The following is a 19,584-nucleotide window of genomic DNA, read 5'->3' on the forward strand; positions in this document are numbered from 1 at the left end:
TGCACGTACATTTACTATGCACACTGTATGTGTCTTAATGTGCGTGTTTCTATGTCTTTGTTCTTTGTACTGTAAATGACAGTGTTTTTGCTCCCAAAGAGTCTCCTCAGAGTGTTAATTAAATGATAGCAGATGTGCAGGTGAGGGAGATCATTTGGTAAAAGGAATGCACACCCCGTTCTGTGTAAATGCATGCACAACACGCTCAACAGCCAAAAATCCACAGGAGAGTACAGAGAGGTAAGTTGAAAAAAAGAAGTGATTGCAGAAGATGGAAGCAGACAGCAAGATGAGAGTGACAAAAAGGGATGAAAGAGATATGCAAATGAAATAAAGCAAATTATCATAAAAGACAGAGCAGGGAAAGTCTACATATTATTGGATTGCTAGATTTTCTATCATTCTAATGAACAAAGTAAGATCTCATGTTGACAACTTAAGCTGTCACCGTGTTCCCAGCACCTGTTGCCTCTGCACAATCTAATATTTGCCTCAGTATTACACATAGTGTGGTGGTATCCTTCCTCATACAGTTTAGTCCAAGTGAATGGCTGGCTTAAAGGAATAGTTTGACTTTTTGGAAAATGCACTTATTTGCTTTCTTGCTGAAAGTTAGATGAGAAGTGAAGCAGAAGAACACCGCTCATGTCTAGACAGTAAATGTGAAGCTACTCTACCACTGGCAAGAAAGTGAATAAGCTATATTTCCATATGTCAAACTATTCCTTTAAAGCATGGCATGTAAAACTGACTAGATTCATCAGTTCTGAAATATTACAGTAATTTGTGTTAGTAGCTGTGCTGTCAAATGTAGTAAACATTTACATAATCAGTGCAGTGCTGAGTTCAAATCTTGCAGGAATGCAAAAGATTGCAGCCGTTATGGTAATTTGTGGTAGGATTCGTAAATCAATCTCTTGGTTTGTTTCCATAAAACACACAGTTAGACATAAGTAAAAAAACAATATATGGTCATTGTTAAAATCCACATGGAACAGTAGGCCACAGGAGTGCCACATTATTTAAACTGTGATGATTTAATATTGAGCTGAAGCCCATCAACACTGGTTGATGTTGAGCCATTTTTCTTTCTGCCAAAATGTAAGATTGGTAGTTAGAAGATTCCTTCAGCCGTTTTTGGGAAGAGTGTTTTAGTACTGCCAACATGCTCTCTCAACTTCATCAGAGGTTGTTCCAAGATACAAAGGAAGCAGAGAGTCTACTTTTTATACTTAATAAGGACCAAAAAAAAATAAAAAAAACACATATCATTACAAGTGAAAAACCATATGCCTCTTAATCTAATTAGTTTATAAGTATAATTTTCACAACCTCTGGGCCAATGAAACCCTTTCAAAACCAGTAAACTCAAAACTGTGTGGTTATATGGTAAGGTAAAAGCAATTCTCTTTTTGGAGTTTCTGTTAAGCTGAACTTGTGGCAATGCAAGGTTTTTGACTTATAATACCACTATGCTAGAGGTTTTTTGGAACATCAATGCTCATGGACCCTTTATGAAGAGTTTTTCCTCAAAAAACCTTTATGGGTAATATGCGGCTGAATCTTTAACAATCCACAAAGGTTCTGTGGAATTCTTTTCACTTTCTGAGTGTGGGTAAGACTTCAGTTTCTATGCTTAGCCTCATACTCTTTCATTAGGTCAAACCAAACCAGACACCAACCATACACAAAACCCCAGGGGATCCGGTTCAATCTTTTCCTAAATTGATAATTGATATATCATGAAATTATTGATATCTTGTGCCATATGCTAACATTTTTCTAGGATGGTGGTAGTGGACTAAAATCAGAAGAAGGAAAAAGGATCTGGATCTGGTGTGTGTGTTTGTGTGTGCATGTGAGTGTGTTGGTTTTTGTACACATGCTTGTCCACATGCGTGCAGATTGTGAGTGATCTCCTCTGTCTGAAGTGTGTCATCGTGCACCATAATTACACCTGCCCCAACTATGTGGGTGCATATGCATTCAAATACACATATGCATGTATGTGTGAGTATGTATGTGTATGCACATGCCTGTCCAACTTGTAGTGTACGAGCACCAGCCTGCTTTCAATATAGCCTCTTATTAGGTAGTGATTATCCTGCCTGCGTCTGGCTTCTTTCAGCCGTTGACTAGAAGTTGGAGAGGCCAGGGGCACCCAGGGAAGAAAGGAGTGAAAACTTCCTGAACCCAGCTTTCACCCCCCCACCCCTCAACTCCAATGTACCCCTCAACCTCTCAACAAGCCACCTTATTCACACTGGTGTTTTTCCATAAACAATAGAAAATTCAGAATTGGGAGGACAAAAGTGGAGATAGTGCTCAGAAAAAATAAACTATGTACACATACAAGAATGCATCATAACCAATAAAGACATTGCAGAAGTCCACTTCTAATCTACAGTACCTGTTCTAACAATTGCATTTACAGAATCATGCATATGTCCTGAATTAACCCTCCAATTAATGGTCAACACTTGTGAACTCCCCAACTATCCTGCATTTATACTGCTGACAATTCAGTTTACAGACCTATCAGTGTATTTACTGATGGCTGAAAATACTGAAAAATTGTATTTGTACAAAACAGATCCTGGATGAGATCCCAATACATTTGTTTTTTTAGTGGCCATCTTGCATAATAGCTGCATCTGTGAGGAGTCAATGCACTTAATGTACATAGTGTCAACCACCATGACAGAATTTTAAAGCTAGTCTGGACATGCATTAACATGTTGTTCCTCTAATGCTACATGCTGTCTTTAAGAGAACTGTCTAAAAGACTGTATTGAGTTGAAGAGGTCAACCCATAGCTTCCCTTTAGAAATAGCGCTACCCTTTGCACAAACTACCGTAGTAGCCCCCAAAAATGCAGGTGATAAGTACTAAGAATGACAGTGATTCTCAGCCTTCCACTTAAACACAGAGACACATACACACATGTAATCATACAGTTTCCTGTCCCCCTACTCCTGCGTTTGATAAACTGGCATAAAAATACTCTGTGTAGAAGAAAACGGATAAGGAAAATAGGAAGACAAAACAGAAGAAAAGGACGAAGAAATAAATGGTAGACAAGGGAGACAACAGTGTGGCAGGATCCCGAGGGCCTGGCTGGGGACTTCGTAAGAGCCCATACATCAGCTGTCACCCGATGGGCTTCCAAAGAGCAACACAATGGACTGGACAGATGGTCCCAAACAAACTGCAGTGGGTTTGATGCTATTAAAAGCTGTTTGCCTCATGCCAGACGCCAGCAAGTGTTGCGGATACATTGTGTGATCATTTGTGAATGGCTGAAAATATGTGTATGTGTGTTTGACTACTAGCTTCTGGTGTTCCCATAAACCGTCTGCTGTGTTTTTGGCCACCAAATGACCATTCGTAGTCTGAGTATGGTGTGTGTGTGTGTGTAGTTTTCTCATAATTAAGATACGATCAAACATGTGATGGTGAAACACAAACAGTATGATGATTGATTTGCACTCAATGGATGTCAGCCAACTCTGTAGCCCATGACGAACTTTTGGCTGATAACCAATAACCAGACAAACATAAAAAAGAGACCCCCCACTCCCCACCCCCCCCTCTCCATGTTACTCCCTCCCTCCCCCCTATCCTCTCCTTTTTCCCCTTCCCTTCATCTGCTTCATAAAGAGCGGCTCTGACACCTTAGAATGATGAACTCCTTCAATGCGCTGACCTTTCTCCTTCGGACTTGTCACCCGCCCTCTTGCCCTCTTCTATGTAGATGAGACAGAGACAGATGAAGATATTTTGCAATATTTTGGGTAGTGGGCGGGGGTGTCATGAAGTGACACAGTGAAATTAGTTTTGGTGGTTGTGGATGGCGGCCGACCCTCCTTCAGATCAGCAGTCATCCAGGGAGATTAATCCAGACACAGAAGGCCTGTTGGAGAGCAGTCACGACAGGCCCTGAACGAGAGGAGAGAGACAGACAGGCAGGTAGACAGACACATGGGGCGGATAGGTTGATGACAATGATATACCTACCGAGATTGTGTCCATATGTCTGTATATCTGTGTAAGTTTTAGGTTTAACATACAGATTGTAGGACTGCTGTGGACATGAATAATGTTAAGCTCAAGTTTCTCCACCATAAAATGTGAAAATAGCCTAAATTTAGCATAGTGCCTGAACTCTGGATCATCAACCAATTCAAATAGGTCAAGCCCTAGTGAATGATTTCCCTGGTTGGGAAAACAATCAAAATGATCAGAGCCTTTGCAGATGGGATAAAAGTTGGTGATATTACCAAGCTGTGTGAGATAGATCAGGATATCCTTCAGTCAATTGATGTAATTTGGGCCAAAACAAGCGCCAATTGTTCTCAATCATCCTATGCAAGCTGTAGTCAGCCACCAGTGATCACCTGTGCCTCCATGTCCATTGCAAAGAAGCTTTTTTAAGTACTATTTAAGGCAGGGGGTTGTATTTTGTGCATGGAACACAGTCATCGTTAAGTAAGATATATTCTGTTTCACAGTTGTTTGTGTATGAACAATAAAAAATGAGATTAAGCAACTTGGGTTCTCAAATCTGTACACAGTGGATGAAAATGTAGGCATTACAGAGATGTTTTTATTGACTTGTAATAGCAAGGAGGCATTGTGATTAAAGAGATTGTTCCATTGGATCCCTGCAGCAGCCAGTGCGTCCATCAGCAGTCATCTGGCCTTTTGACGTGTCCTTGGAGAACAGTTGGCCCCTACAGTGCCTGCTCAGTAAAATGCCTGAAATGTAAAATTAGTGTCAGAAGTTGATGAATATGGTATCATTAGCCACGCCTGTCTTGTCTTCTTCATTTCTGCTCTAATTGGCTCCAGTTTATAATCCTTCACCTTTGGGCTATCCCTTGTAATTCAGTTTTGTTTGCCTCTATTCAGTGACCTGTAAGATTACAGGTCACTTACCTCATATTTTGAGGTACTGAATGTTTAGCTGAATTTGATCTTGTTTTTATATAGCATTTTAGAAGAGAACTCTTCACTCTTACTAAATACTTAAGGAGAAGAGGCATGGGACAAATAGTTAAATTACTAAAAGTGGCTCTTCCCTTGCCCACTTACTGGAAATCCAAAATACAACATTATAGCGATGAGGTGTGGTCCTTTTGTAGGTTATGATTCTGAAATTACAGCACAATGGAATATTAACAATTATTTAGCATTTAAATGATGCTGGCATCCAAGTGCATGTGTGTTTTAGGGTGTATACAGCACATGCAAATGCATCTGAAAGACCACATCTAACCGCTGTTGAATGTTGCTCTTGGACGGGCTCTGTATCATTTCCTTTTCATTTTCAGTACAAATATGAAATAGAATAATCACACCCACAATGTTATCTTAGGATCTTTCAGGGGAAACATTTGGGTTGTAAAATATGCATAAAATTCTATCATGTCTCAATATCTTCAAATATGTAAATAATAGTCCTTTATATGTAATTATTCATTGCAACATGACTTTACGATAGCCCTGCTCAATTACTTGCTCTAAGCACGTGTCCTTGTCTGTGAGTGTGCATGTGTGTATTTGGTTACTTTTCAGTTGAATTGCACACTATTGGCAGATCTAACTCTTTCTCTCTCTCTCTCTCTCTCTCTCTCTCTCTCTCTCTCTCTCTCTCTCTCTCTCTCTCTCTCTCTCTCTCTCTCTCTCTCTCCGTGTGTGTGTGTGTGTGTTTCTGTCTGTCTTCAGGTCAGCTGTCCATTCCTTGTGATCCAGATCCAGAGAGAATAGAAAATCCCTTGAGCCAAACCTCCAAAGGCACTCATCTGCATAGAAAGGTAACTGACTCCTTTAACATACCTACACACAACATAGAGTTTTAGTCACTCAAGTGGTACTTTGAGCTTTGGGTAACAGGGCAGTTCAGGGGGTCAACAGCGGCATTTGATCTTTAACCTGAGGACAAAAACAGACTGAAGTCAGGGGCTGAACGATTACTGTGTTATGTTAACACAGTCAACAGCAGTAGTGTATTAGTACACTGATTGATTTAGTACATTTCAGTTGTGCTCAGTTACATATAGTTTGATTCAATTCACTTCGATTAAGCTACTTTACAGGACTTGATAGGCCATTCAAAACATTTTTAGTGGACTTGTGATTTTCCCCTATTAATGCTGTAGTGAATACATTTTTTAAAAAGTAAAAATGGTTTTATAATTATAAAAATGTGTTCAGTAAAAAGTAATTAATTAAAAAGATATGCACTAGTTAATACTTTATACAGACTACAAATTAACAGTATAAAGCCTTATTTCAGCTTAAAAACAAACAAAGTAAAATGTGAGTTAACAGTTTTACTGTGCCTTCTACCACCATTTCATGCTTCATAGTGATGACTGGCATGGGCATTTCATTCCATATAAATGTTAAATAATATAAAACATTTTAAAGTGAATGAAATTAACATCTGGTAGCTGTACCTCATGATCTGTGATAAATAAGAATATAATGATTAAAACAAAACTACTTACAGGTCTTACTTACAGCCAGGCATCACCCCACCCCCCACATACATACACATTCACTCACACACACACACACACTCACCATTGCTTGACTGACTGCCTCCCCACTGAAATAAATTGAAGCCTCCAAGTCTGATGAAGCTCCCTGCATACCTTGTCCCCCTGGTGGCCAGCATCAGTACCACATCACACAGCAAAATGTATCCCCTTTAACATGTTACTTACATTTATCTCAAATTCAAAGTCTTTTTTCATCACAAAAATCTGCTGTGTTCAGTAAAATAATGTGGATAATGAATAAACTTTATAATGTTGGATGTTCTTGAAATAACTGACTTTTCTGTTAGATAAAATAGATTACTTATATATATATATATTACTTTTGTTTTGAAAGTTATTGCCTGTACATGGTGTATTTGGCTTTGTCTATCCAGTTTGTACTTTAGATTCATACGCTAGGAGGTTAAGTGTCTTGCTCAAGGGCACGAGTGGTTGTTCTCAGCAGTGAGAGTGTTCATCACTTTACCTTCTGAGGTTTTCCTGGTTCATCCGGTGATTCGAGGCTGGCCATAAGCCCACTTCTTTAAATCTCCAGTCCTGCCACACAGAATACTGATACTCCTATATCATTTTGCACATGAAAACTATGTAAATTTATTTCAGCTGTCATGCTGTGCAAGCTGTACACTGAAAAAACATGGACACCTGCAATTAAATGTTTGGCTATGTCCAAAATCACTCCCTCGCTCACTCATTCACTACTTCCTATGTATTAGACAGTCAGCAGTGAGCAGTAAATTGAGATGTCAGGCACTTATTAATCATTTTTTGTCATCACTGACAGGTATGGAGTCTCACAACAGTAATTTTTTGCTATATAAAAAGTGGCGTGTTGCATTGTAGATTTTTAACAGAAATTAGTGTTCATGTCATGGATGCTACTTTTTTGCTTCGATTGTGAGAATTTTTTAGGGCACTTTGTAGCAGATGAATAAAATGGCAGACACATTGGCTGGTCATGAACACCAGAAACTTTTAATTGTAAAAGTTTAACCAAATATTGTTACTGTTTCTGTGTGACGACCCATTTAAATGCATGAAAATGAAAAATGTTCTTGTACAAGTAACAGTATAGTGTTGATTAGGGATGTCCTGAGCTGATCTAAGATAAGGGTATATACTAATGGATCTGTATCGGCTAAAATAAACCAGATAAAAATCCGATCCTTTCTTTACTAGACTTTACTGTGTTTTGTTCACCTCAGCCTGCTAGTGTTGCAGTGCTGCTTCATGTGTGAACATTTGCACCTGACACAGGAAAGTTGGCAAAATACACAGAAACTCAGACAATAACAAATGTTTTATCTCTCCTCACTCTCTCCGTACAAAACTTTTAGGTAGCAGCTTAATTTTTGCTTAATTCTACTCACTCACCTTCGCTGTTTAAAATGACAAACATCACCAGAAGCAGGTCATATCAGCTGTGGATCATTAATGTTAATTCTGCGAGTGACTTGATGACAGGCCAGCATTAAACTTGGCTGTTGTTTGACTAAAGTTATCAGTGTCTGTACAGATCATTTGTGAGGGAGGAAACTCCACTCTGTAACACCACTGTACAACTGCAAGTGTTTTTGCAGTTCCCACAACTCCAACAGTCATACATCTTTTCTAGTAAAATGATCTAGCAGATACCCAATATTAAAGGACTCGGATTGGAATCAGGGCCAAAAAAACTTTATCATGACACCCCTAGTGGTGATTGTTTAAGCAGCCATTTTCATTTAATGTCAAAACATGGAACTGGACTTTGAGAAAAGACACCTGACCTCTCATTTAGGAACACTGATTTAAAGGACTGTCTTAATTTATTTTTTCTACTCTGAAGTAAGCAATCCTGAGCTCTGAATAATAAGTGGAAGCAGGATAAATGTCTGGAATGAAAACCAGCAGTGTTCTGAGTCCAAGATAGAGAACCACTGTTCACGTGTACCTCCTCTCCCTTGATAACACAGGAAATGATACCATAACTGGTGAACTTCTAACGAAAAAATTGATGCAATAAGGATAATGACACTCACCTCAACCAAATAAAGGATTTTTTGCATCTTTGTTTTGAGATAAATGCAACTAAAAACAGACTCTAAGATCAGATGACTTTTCCAGCGTTACACTTTTTCTTTTCCTCTTCCACCCTTGGCAAACTGCTACCGCACAACAACTTCCAACTGTCCTACCTCCGATGTGATCGAAGCTGACTTTGCTCTCCACCCAGCTTTGTTTTTCTTCTCAGCCGTTGGGTGGTCCATGTCTTTCTCTCTCTCTCTTTCACTCTATCTCTCTCTCACTCATTGTCAAGTTCACAGCGTCTGTTTCTCTTTGAGAGCTACGGGACCCAGGCATGGTTCGAAACTCAATACTTGAGTATACACAATTAAGTTCACACCAGAGGTTATTGGATGGAAGTGTGGTCTCATTCCACAAAATGTGTGAGTCAGTCAAAGGATGGGAGGACGTGAGTGTGTATGTGTGCCTGGTTAGTTGGTCAAGGTTAACTTAATGATGGGAAGTGGAGATGGTGTGTTCTGCACTGGTTGACTGTTGCCATCAGAGACTTCATTCATTGGAAATTTTAGTTAAGAGTGTGATTGTTTTCAGCTGTGTTTGATTAATGATATAATGTTGTCAGACGTTTTGTGCAAAGTTGATGTAATATAACTTTTCACCTGCTGCAATGTTGGGAAACATTAAAAAAAAGATCAACAGTTTTGTATTGTTATCTTATCAGAATAAAACCATAATACTTTGTGGGTGACCTGAGTGGTTTGCTCATCCATGAGGAAGACAGTAGTACCATGATGACCCAACATATCTAAGAGTATCAAGTCCAGGATGGTAATTAATGGACAGAGGTTACTGTAGGTTCATTACGGTGACATCACTCTCCGACTCAAAATGTGAGAGGGTGCTAGACCAGTGGCCTGTATCATTGCATAGCCAATGTTCATATCCTTGTATCCTTGTAATTGTGTTAGTATCACAGCAGGGCATGCGCATTTATCTTTTTTAATGCAACACACAAAATGTTTATATAAGCATGTTTTATACATACATACATATATATATATATGTGTGTGTGTGTGTGTGTGTGTGTGTATATATATATATATATATATATATATATATATATATATATTATACTGTATAAAGCGTATGTCCTTAGCTTAAACCTGCAGTGCAGAACTTGTACATATAATTGAAAGTCCTTTACATTCAAGCCCTTGCAAAAACGAGATCACACAATGCTGATTAAACCTATCACTGACAGGTAAATCTCTCTGTCTTTCACATTATACCAGAGTTTTTAATCTGGTGTCAGGTTTGACATTCCCGTGCTGGCCGGATGAATACATACTGAGCATGCTCTATGGGCAGAGCATGCACACTAGAGACTTCCACCGGCCAAGCAGCTAACTTCCAGTTAGCTCTTGGCTAACTTGAATGGGGATAAAGTAATTTCATCATGCAGCTCTTCCAGACTTTCCAAATGTTATCAGACTGAATGGATTCAATTCTGACAGTGAAATTAGTCAGTTCGTGGGGGTTCTATGACCGTTTTACAGCTGCAACAGTAGTAAAGGAGTAGGCTACTGCGGAGCCTTTGTCGTTAGCACGTGTCAACAGTGTTTTTGTAATTACGCTCACTGCCAGAAGGGGAGACAAAAGTCCCACACTCCAGCTTTAAGCTTTTACTTTTTATACACTTTAGGATCCTTTGTGTTTCAGCAACATTCTGAAATAAACTTTACAGAGAAATTTCCCAAAACAGTACTATTTGTACTTATATAAAAAAAATAATGAAAATATAACCAAAAATTATGAAGACAATTCCTTGAATTTTCTTACACTATAATGTGTTTTAGAACCCCAGGCAGTTATTACTATACATTTTTTTCAATTCTGTTAACAATTTACTATCCTATTTTTCAATAAATATTAGAAACATAGTATGTTTGAAATTAACAGAAACTTGGAAAGAATCTGTAGACTCTTGTTGTCTGTTACATAAAACAGAGTAACAATATTCCTGGTTTTACCCTGCTGAAATTACCCCAGTTGACCTTTCCAGCCTGTTGAGTGTTTCAGTGTTGGACCAGTTAGCCACAGCTCCCTCAGTGTACTGTTCTCACGCGATTGGGAGTCCCATGACAGGCCAGCTGGAACCTCCACCCCACCCCCCCAAACACACACACACTCACAGGCACAAATCCTCCTTGGAGCCACCACTGGCCAGCCAGGCTGTCAGTTATTTCGATGGGAGGGTTATGAATGTGTGTGTGTGTGTGTGTGTATGTGCGTTGGGGGTGTTAGGACTTCCTGTTTTGCCCTGTTTGCTTCAGTGCTTCATGGCAGGGGGACTGCTGGTGTCATGTCACTGTGGGACTGGCAAGACATACAATTTACACTAGGGGTAAACTGATATGGTATACTGTATGATATGACATGATATATGATACAATTTTTGCAGCTGCTATCTGCTATCGTTACTAAGTTTTATATTCTTATTATAATCTTGCCAGCATGATAATGCCTCCATAACAGAGCCTTTTCACCAGAGCACAGGACTCAATGGCTCTCCTTAGAAACCCAAACTAATGACATTTCTTATGTATATGTTAGCAGCTCTTTAAACCAGGGTGAGACAAGTTTTATTATATTTATTTTACAGACTATTGATTAAAATTCCCCTAAATCACACTGGAGTGATTTCTCTGGACAAACAATAAAACCACATTTCTCCACCTGCTCCCATCATATCAGAGGTGAACAATATTATTATTATTTTCCAGTTTGTAGTAAAAAGCTAATAGGGTTCAATTGCTATTAGCAAATATCAGTGTATCCATAATATAGACATATTCTCCAGAGACATTTTTGGTTTTACTCTGTCATTCATCATTTCTTAATTGTGTTAACTTATTTTCTCTGAAGCAAACGACAATAACATTACAACATTAATTACTCATGCATGGGATGTGATTTCACTATTCCTCATGTCTTAATTTAAACATCAATCCAACATCGGGTTTTGCTGCATCAGTCTACAGCACCAGCTAATGAGCAAACACATTCACCAGTCATTAGTAGATTTAATTGAAAAATCTGTCAAATTATATTATGTAAAAGGATTTCTTAAAATCTAGTGCTTTTTGAGGAGTAATGGAGGTTTGTGAATTTTATTGTAATGTCTTAGACATCACTGTCATTTTACAATAAAAACATTACTTATAAGAAAAACATTAAAATGAGCTAAACCAACTAAAAGTTTGTAGTCGACCTGGAAACTAATAATTAACTAAGAAGAGGAAGCCCCACTACTTCTTCTCTGACTGACTCTGAAACCCTCTAAAAAGTTTGAATAATTCCTACCAGAACATCTAAAATAATTTAAAACATTTTGCAACTTACAAATCATATTAAAACCCTTAAAAGACACAGACTCCTGCGCACTCATGACAGATACTATTGATATGGAAATTAAGAAGCTTTTTTGTATCCTTACCATTCACAGACACCATGTTGTAGTGTTTGAGAGCATCTTTAAAGACTCTCTCATAAACACTCAGTGAGTCTTTACTTTTGTCTTTTTACATGAGTAGCTTTCAGTGCAAATAATATTCCACTCACTTGAGTGGGGTATTCAAGTGCTCTTTCTAGCCAAACATATATATATACTAATACACATAAACTCATTATTATGTAAATGTTTACATCTCACACACATAGCTGTACACTCAGTCGGGCCCTTTGCAGGAGGAGTGATTATGTCTTGGGGAAAGCACCAGTCGTTTTCCATTAATCCGAAGCAACCAGTGGTGATTGATCAATTAGCCCTGCTTAAAGCTGTGGCTCAGGCTGATCAATAGCACTGATCACCAGCCAAAGGTTTTTCATTAAGATCTGCTGCTCTGCATGAGTAGACTCCATTAGCATAGGCCAAATGGGCTGTGAGGAATGCAAATGCTGGAGTGAAAAAAATACACACACAGAAACACACCTGAACACACACATATGGGCTCATATAGTATACACAAATGTTAGCGTGACCACTTTGGAATCACACAGCTTTCTGTTATCTTCAAAAGCAATGTACAGTCATAATAAACATATAAACACGTATTTCATTATGTGTGAAAGAGTTGTTGAATTGTCCTGAATTATAATTGAAGGTTTTGAGATGTAACACAATACAACGCCACCACAAACTCTGTGCTCAAAAAATGACCACAGAATTAATTTGCAACCTGACATAGTCTAGTGTATTAATTTGCATTGCGTTATACAGGTACTCTTGATTCTCATGCCTCTTTATTAAGCAAAAGTAATGTTACATTTTTAAATTAACAAGTTTTTTTTAGAATAAGATGTCCCTTTTGAAAAAGTCCCAGTCTGATAAAATGACTTCTGCCACTACATGAAACCCCATTTTACACAACTATGGAGATATCTGGTATTTTAAACAGAGATTTCAACGTGGTAAAATATGTAATAGTTAAATCCTTTGACTTATTGTATGAGCTATAATAACAGCAAAGACTTGAACAGTTAGATTTAAATGTTAAATTTATAAATAACAATGTGCCGCTGTATTAATAGCAGAATTGATGCTTCCAGTTGATACTTCCACATTGTGTTTAATAGCTGCTGCTAGTTTTCTAAATCATTATTGGTGGACTACTGGCAGGTGAGACTGTCCTGTGACCATAGTGTCACAAACACCACTAAAGCATGTCAGAGTAATTGTCAAATACGCTTTGAACAACACTCTCTTTACTGCTTCCTTATTCATTGTAAGATGTTAGGAATGCGAATGGCCATAAAATAATGTCCCAAAATATAAACATATATGACTCATAATGCCTCCAAATAGTCTTTATGGTTCCATAGTGAGCATGTCTGGCAGTGTTTCCCTTTCAGCCCACTCATTGTCAGCCTTTTTGTTAGTTACCTGAAAAACAGCGGATGTTGCTGTGCCACAGCGATATTTCTGATCCACGACCCCATCGAACCCACGGGATCATCCATAGCCTAAAACACAAAAACACCGGCCGTCTACCACTGTCAAACTCACCTTTCTCACCCTCTCCTAACCCTCAGCGGGGCAGAGAGCCATTGTTTCACTTAAACAATCCTCATTGAATTAAAAACTGGCTGCGCTTTGTTCAGTGAGGCTGATGCATACTGCTGTCACGGTCCTATCGTTAATGTGCCATCACTGCACCTCACATCCTTAGCAGACACAGGCAGCGCTGAGCTTATTTCCTCCATCTGTAGGTGAATGTGTGCGTATGTGTGTGTGAGAGAAGTGTGTTGGTAGATGGGTTGAATGAGTAAGAGAGGAGGTTGGAGGGTGGGTCATTGTGCGTGTGTGTAAGTGTGTGTGTGTGTGTGTGATAGTCAGCATTAAATCGCTCAACAGAGAAGAGAGTTTTGTGGCATGAGGTGCTTCAGTCACTGGTGGAAACACCACAGAGACCTGGTGACACACACATACACAAGTGAGTCATTTTAGTTTTTAGCCTTATGAAATGTTTTCAAGTGAGAAGTTAATTATTTCTTCTTGTTGAATATATGTATGATTCTATCTGATTTTGGTAGGCAGGGTGGCTTAATGGTTTGAGAGAGTACTATTAATGTAAGATTCGATTCCTCCACCAACAAGACTGTCTGGCCAGATATCCTCTTAAGTGTCCTTGACCAAGCAACCACAACTCCTGGTTTCTCTTATGAGTAAAGTGTACCCCAGAACCTCGGCCTGTGTCAACCCAATCAAGCCATATCAACCTTTTATTGGGCTTTTACCAAAAGAAGTACAAGGGATGGGAATGTAACAGAGACTCCAGAAAATATACTCTGATCCAATACAACACTGCAATAAATACAATGCTACCTTTTAAGCTTATAATGTTCCATTATTGTTGAGACTGTTTTTCTCAGGCACTAAAATCACCTTTAGGGTAATTTTATAGGCTGTGTCTACATTGGATTACATTATATTTTTATTCATGCAATTCCTGGTAAAAAAAAAAAAAAAAAGAAGATAAAACCGAGGACATTCAGGTTAGAACAAGGTTCAGGTTCAGATTTGGGATTAGGATAGAGAGAGAATGTATTCAAGAGGAGATGCTCATAAGTATGGTGACGCAAGTGTGCGTGTGTGTGTGTGTGTGTGTGTTTGTGTGTGTGTGTGTGTGTGTGTGTGTGTGTGTGTATTTTAGCGGATAGGAAGGGAGTTGGCCACAGAGATACTGAGGCAGACAGGAAGAGATCATCCTGGTCTTACCATGGTTGGGGTTGAGGCCTCTGGCTCCCCCGGCCCATACACATGAGCAAGTTATTGCTTATACGCTTAAACACACACGCAAATGCATGCGGAAGCTGGTACACACAAGATTAAAAACATAAATGTAATGTCTCCTTCCCTTTTACCTCTCACCTCTGACATTTTACCGACACAGTACTGGATGCTTTTAAATTCCTTGGTCAGAAAACTGAACCTCTTAAATTCATTGTAAGTCATTGTATGTTTATGAAAGCCTCAGATAAATGCTTAAAATTTAAAATGCATCCTCAAGTGGCCACCCTGCCTGCCCAGATACACACATACAACGGCTCACACACACATTTTGTGACCGTTACTGTGTCTAAAGAGTTCGATGAGTTTCTTGCAGGGATGGCATGGCAGCAGAATGATATTTCCGTGAACCATGGGTGGGTGGAGGTGGGATGGATGGATGGACGGATGACACCCGTATCCACCTCCACTGGGGAGAGGAAGTCCCTATCAGAACACAACAGGAAAGAGACAGCGCAAAAACAAGCGCATGTCTTTTTGGACATTAAATCACTTCCTGTAGAGCTCTGGGCTGTTTCCCCCACTATCCTCAGCCTCCACCTCAGCCCAGTTTAACTACTCTTTCAGCACACAGAAAAATTGATCAAGCCTCTTTCTCTTTGTGCATAAAAGTGTACATATCCCTGTGGGTACGTCTCTAAGGTATTGCACTGATGAGTGAAATAACCCATCAATAACGAAGAGAAGAGGCTTGAGATCCCATCTAGAGCAACTGGTTTTTATCTTCTAACAACACAAAACACCTTTGCTTCAAAAGAAAAATCTATTGCCCTATGGCCACAGCATATATATGTAATACCGTGCGGCGTGCCAATCTGATTTATCACTGTGACTTGCAGATGTGATGAGTATCGTAGGATGCAAGTGCCATATAAATCCCTGCACCCTGACAGATCACAAGCCCTGAGTCTGGACCTGGTGCTTTGATCCTCATCCAAGAACAAAAACAAAGAGACAAAAAGGTTTATCTGTGGCTGTAACAGGAAAAGGCCTTTTTAATGGTGACAGGAAAAGACAATGAGCACAGTTTTCATTCAAAACACAAACATAACGCCTTGCTATGGCCTGGCCTGTCATGTTTTTCGGTTGTGCGTGGTACTGAATGGCTCATTACAGACATCAGACATCTTGAATAAATCTCAAATGTATATTGAAAATGCAGCTCTTGCACAATGCCGTCCTCGTCCAGGGCACAGCTGTAAAAAATATGACTTCCTTCCTGTAGGCGATTTCCTGTTTATGTCTGAATGCAGGTCGGAAGAGGTGGGGGGGGGGAGGGGGTAGTGGTCCCTGCCTCATCCACCGTCATCCTTCCCTAAAGGTGACCCCAGTCCTGATGATGCAGGATGCTATGGAGCCCAGTGTCATCACTCTGAACAGAACCCCTCTTCCTCCTACTTTGCTTCTTTAGATTTTGAATTTCGAGAAATAATCACAAACACCGTTCGCTTTCACCTTCCTTTCTCCCTTCCTCTTAACATACAGAACGAGATATATCCACAAAATAAGCTGTTGTACTCTTTTACTTCTCCCTCCTCCAACATGCCAACATGGATAACTGCAAAACAGTCTCTTTTATCCACAAAACACAAAAAGGAGGTATCTACTAAGCAAACACACTCTTGTGACATTATTTGCGTTTTCTGCTCTCCGCAAGACTTAAGAGACCCCCGCACTCTCCCCCCAAAAATGTCTCAATTGCACACACATGGATCTTCCTGAGGCGCGCTGTTTGTTTCATTTTCTGCTGATTTGCCTAAAACAGGCAGCGGCCGCTGCTGTGAATGTTTAATTTAAGAGCTCATGTTCCCCTCTGTACGATATGTGGTGGTTGGGAGCGTGGATGGGCTTGATGAGGGGGGTCCAATGGTGGGGTTGGAGGAAATTTGGGGGTGGGGGTGGGGGGGGTTGGGGTGGTTAGGCTGATGGAGACCCCCAGGTCTCCGGGCGCAGTCATTAAGATGGCTCCTTGGTTTGGAGATGAGAAAGCATGCTCGGCACTCTGGGCTCATTGAAGATGCTCCCCTGCCTACTTGGAGCATCCATTATTTATGAGTTTTTACAAATTCCAACTGACATTTTTATCAGTTGTAGATGTCTGTTTCTGATTTGGCTACACTGGGTGTGGTTGTCCTCCCCCCATTAAGAAGAAAATATTAGTCATATACAAATGCTTGGTATTACAAAACATGAATTTTACTGTTGGGTGCAGGTTTCCTCGTATATTTGTATGTATGCTCACTTTTTGCTTCTTTGGTTTCAAAGTGGATAAGAAAACAGTGACATGTTAGGTGAAGACACAAAGAAAAGGCCATTAATCACCTTGGCTTTTTAGCTGTTATTTGTAATAACACTGAATTCAATGAGTCTGTAATGTGCAAGGATCACTCTTAAATCCAAACTCTGCAACAAATGAGTACCCAACTCTGCAGCTTTATGCAGCTTTTTCAGCTCATTGTTTTGATTTTCCAGCCTGCACTTCGACAAATGAAGTTTTTCAGCTGTCCAGTCACCAGATTGCTAATAGATATATTTAAGAATTAGTTAGTTACTGGTTATATGCAAGCAATGGCTAGCATTAGTTTCTGCTTGCAGCAAGAAGAAGGCTGGCCAGCTTTTCTGTGTGGACTTAGCATGTTCTCCCGGTGCCTGTGTGGTTTCCTCTAGGTGCTCCGGTTTCCTCCCGCAGACCAAAAACATGCTTTGTAGGTTGACTGGTGACTAAATTGCCCGTAGGTGTGAATGTGAGTGTGAATGGTTGTCTGTCTCTATGTGTCACCCTGCGATTGACTGCTGACCTGTCCAGGGTGTGCCCTGCCTCTTATCCAATGGTAGTTGTGATCAGCTTCAGCCCCCCTTAACCCTCTTAAGAATATGCAAGTTTAGCTAATGGATGAAAAAATGCAGTAAAACTGCAATATAACAGCAGAATTCAGCGATGACTACTAGTTATGAGTAAATGTGTGTGTCCATGAATGACCAGCCCTGGTCCATCAGGAAGTGTCGTCTCTCTGCTGCCAACCAAGCCAACCTCAACCTCGTGGCTGAGCCAGTATTGATCTGGCCGCTGCCCTGTGCGCATTGGTGTTCAGCCTTGGGCTTCACCCAGCCTCCCCTTACCTTATATCACTCACCTCATATTAGACTCTGAGCTTGATATGCACTGGTAGGCTCTAGTGCACTGCCACAGAGAGAACTTGTCAAATGCCAGTTAACATGTGCTCTACCAGATGACCTCCCACCCACTGTCAATCAGCATCAGGTGCTGGAGGTCAATTCAACAATGTTGTGACTTCTGTTATATGTGGGGTTGTATTCATTGTTACTGTTGTCAGTAGAACCTTGATTAGATACATGCAGATAATTCATGTTGTTTTCTCTGTCTCTGCACTTTTTTTCACCCATTCTTATCTCCCTCTATGTCTCCTACATCCAAATTATGTACAAATCATTGTGTAACCTGGGCAGTTGAGCAAAAGTAGGGGGGAATAGTTACAGAATGGACAAGGTGTCTTTTGTAACCTTTTTTTATATCTGGATTATTGGCTTGTATTTTCTACATTCATAGATACACTCAGTCACTTGGCAGCTCCACTAGATAGGCTGAGTACTGTAATTGGAGATCTTCAAGCCAGCTGGTGGCTTGCATGTCAAAAATGAATAGCAACAAAAACAGCCATGCTTACAGAAATATTTTGGACCACAATGAAAGACTGAAAAAATGTGTAAACCATCCAGATGCAAGGGAAGTTGTCTTTTTTGGATTTGGGATCTTCTCAGACCCCAGACCTAAGGGCATCCCTTAGGATGTAGTGGCACCCATTCACATATCACAGCTCTGTTGAAAACGATGTTGAAATGATTCAGTAGACTACTTAAGAAAATGCTGCTGTCTGCTGCTTATCTTTGTGGGACTGAACAAGCAGTGAAAGAAAAAATGAGCAGAACCTATTTGGCTTAAAGTTAGCCTTTGCTACTTTTACTGCCACTGTGGACACAAGTGACAATTACAGGATAATGGTGGCTAAAACATAGTGCAAAAGTAGAGAAGAATCTACAGCTAACTGACTAACTGACTGAGCAAGCATATGTTCCATTGCTCATGAGTTAAACTTTTTATTTTTAAAAGAATTAATGTGCTGTTTTTTTTCTTTCCAAAATTACATTGTCTCATTTTCTTGTGTTTTTGTTTTTCATTTTAAGGGACAGTGTCATATAAAGGGAAAAATAATTCACAATGTAAAGATAGATGTTGTGTCATCTGTGTTGTCGTTCTGAGGTGTTGAGAGGTTCAGATGATAGCTTAAATGTAGTAGGAAGGTCATTCAGTGATTGAAGTGATGAACCTGTCGTCACAGGAAAGGGAGACATTAGAAGCAAAGCACAGAGCGTCTATTGATGTGTTGAGTTGGGTTATGGTCTTGTGGTGTTGGGGGGATGGAGAGGGGGTAGCTGCCTCAGAAACCAAGACAAGCTATTATAATGATGTCCAACAGGGTCCAGCCCACACAAAGCCTTTATACTGAACTGTTTCCCTGTTGGTTTCCCTACCAGCAAGCACTGCCGGCCCAAGAATCCTGAAAATCAAATGCTGGTATGATTAGAGTTTATAGGTCACAGGGAAAGTCTATAGGTGATTTTTTTTTTTTAAACAATTTAATG

At 39.8% G+C, this 19,584-nt stretch overlaps 1 protein-coding gene and 1 long non-coding RNA gene across 4 annotated transcripts in view; one reads left to right on the forward strand and one right to left on the reverse strand.

The window, feature by feature from the left end:
* LOC122988726 (adhesion G-protein coupled receptor D2) overlaps nucleotides 1-19,584 on the forward strand; it is a 98,512-nt gene that overhangs the window by 71,884 nt on the left and 7,044 nt on the right. For both annotated transcript variants that reach the window (XM_044361289.1, XM_044361291.1), the window contains one exon: nucleotides 5,728-5,816. In XM_044361289.1, the coding sequence (XP_044217224.1) occupies nucleotides 5,728-5,816 (89 nt within the window). The remainder of the gene's footprint in view (nucleotides 1-5,727; nucleotides 5,817-19,584) is intronic.
* Nucleotides 4,579-8,016, reverse strand: LOC122988728. Of its 2 annotated transcripts, none has more exons than XR_006404870.1 (4): nucleotides 7,941-8,016; nucleotides 7,033-7,127; nucleotides 5,843-5,934; nucleotides 4,579-4,758 (listed from the first exon to the last, which is right to left on the reverse strand). It is a non-coding gene; the product is annotated as an uncharacterized LOC122988728 (long non-coding RNA). The 2 variants fall into 2 exon arrangements; XR_006404869.1 differs by having other exon boundaries at nucleotides 5,843-6,668.

Source organism: Thunnus albacares, chromosome 9, assembly GCF_914725855.1.
Source record: "Thunnus albacares chromosome 9, fThuAlb1.1, whole genome shotgun sequence".
Lineage (NCBI taxonomy): Eukaryota > Metazoa > Chordata > Actinopteri > Scombriformes > Scombridae > Thunnus > Thunnus albacares.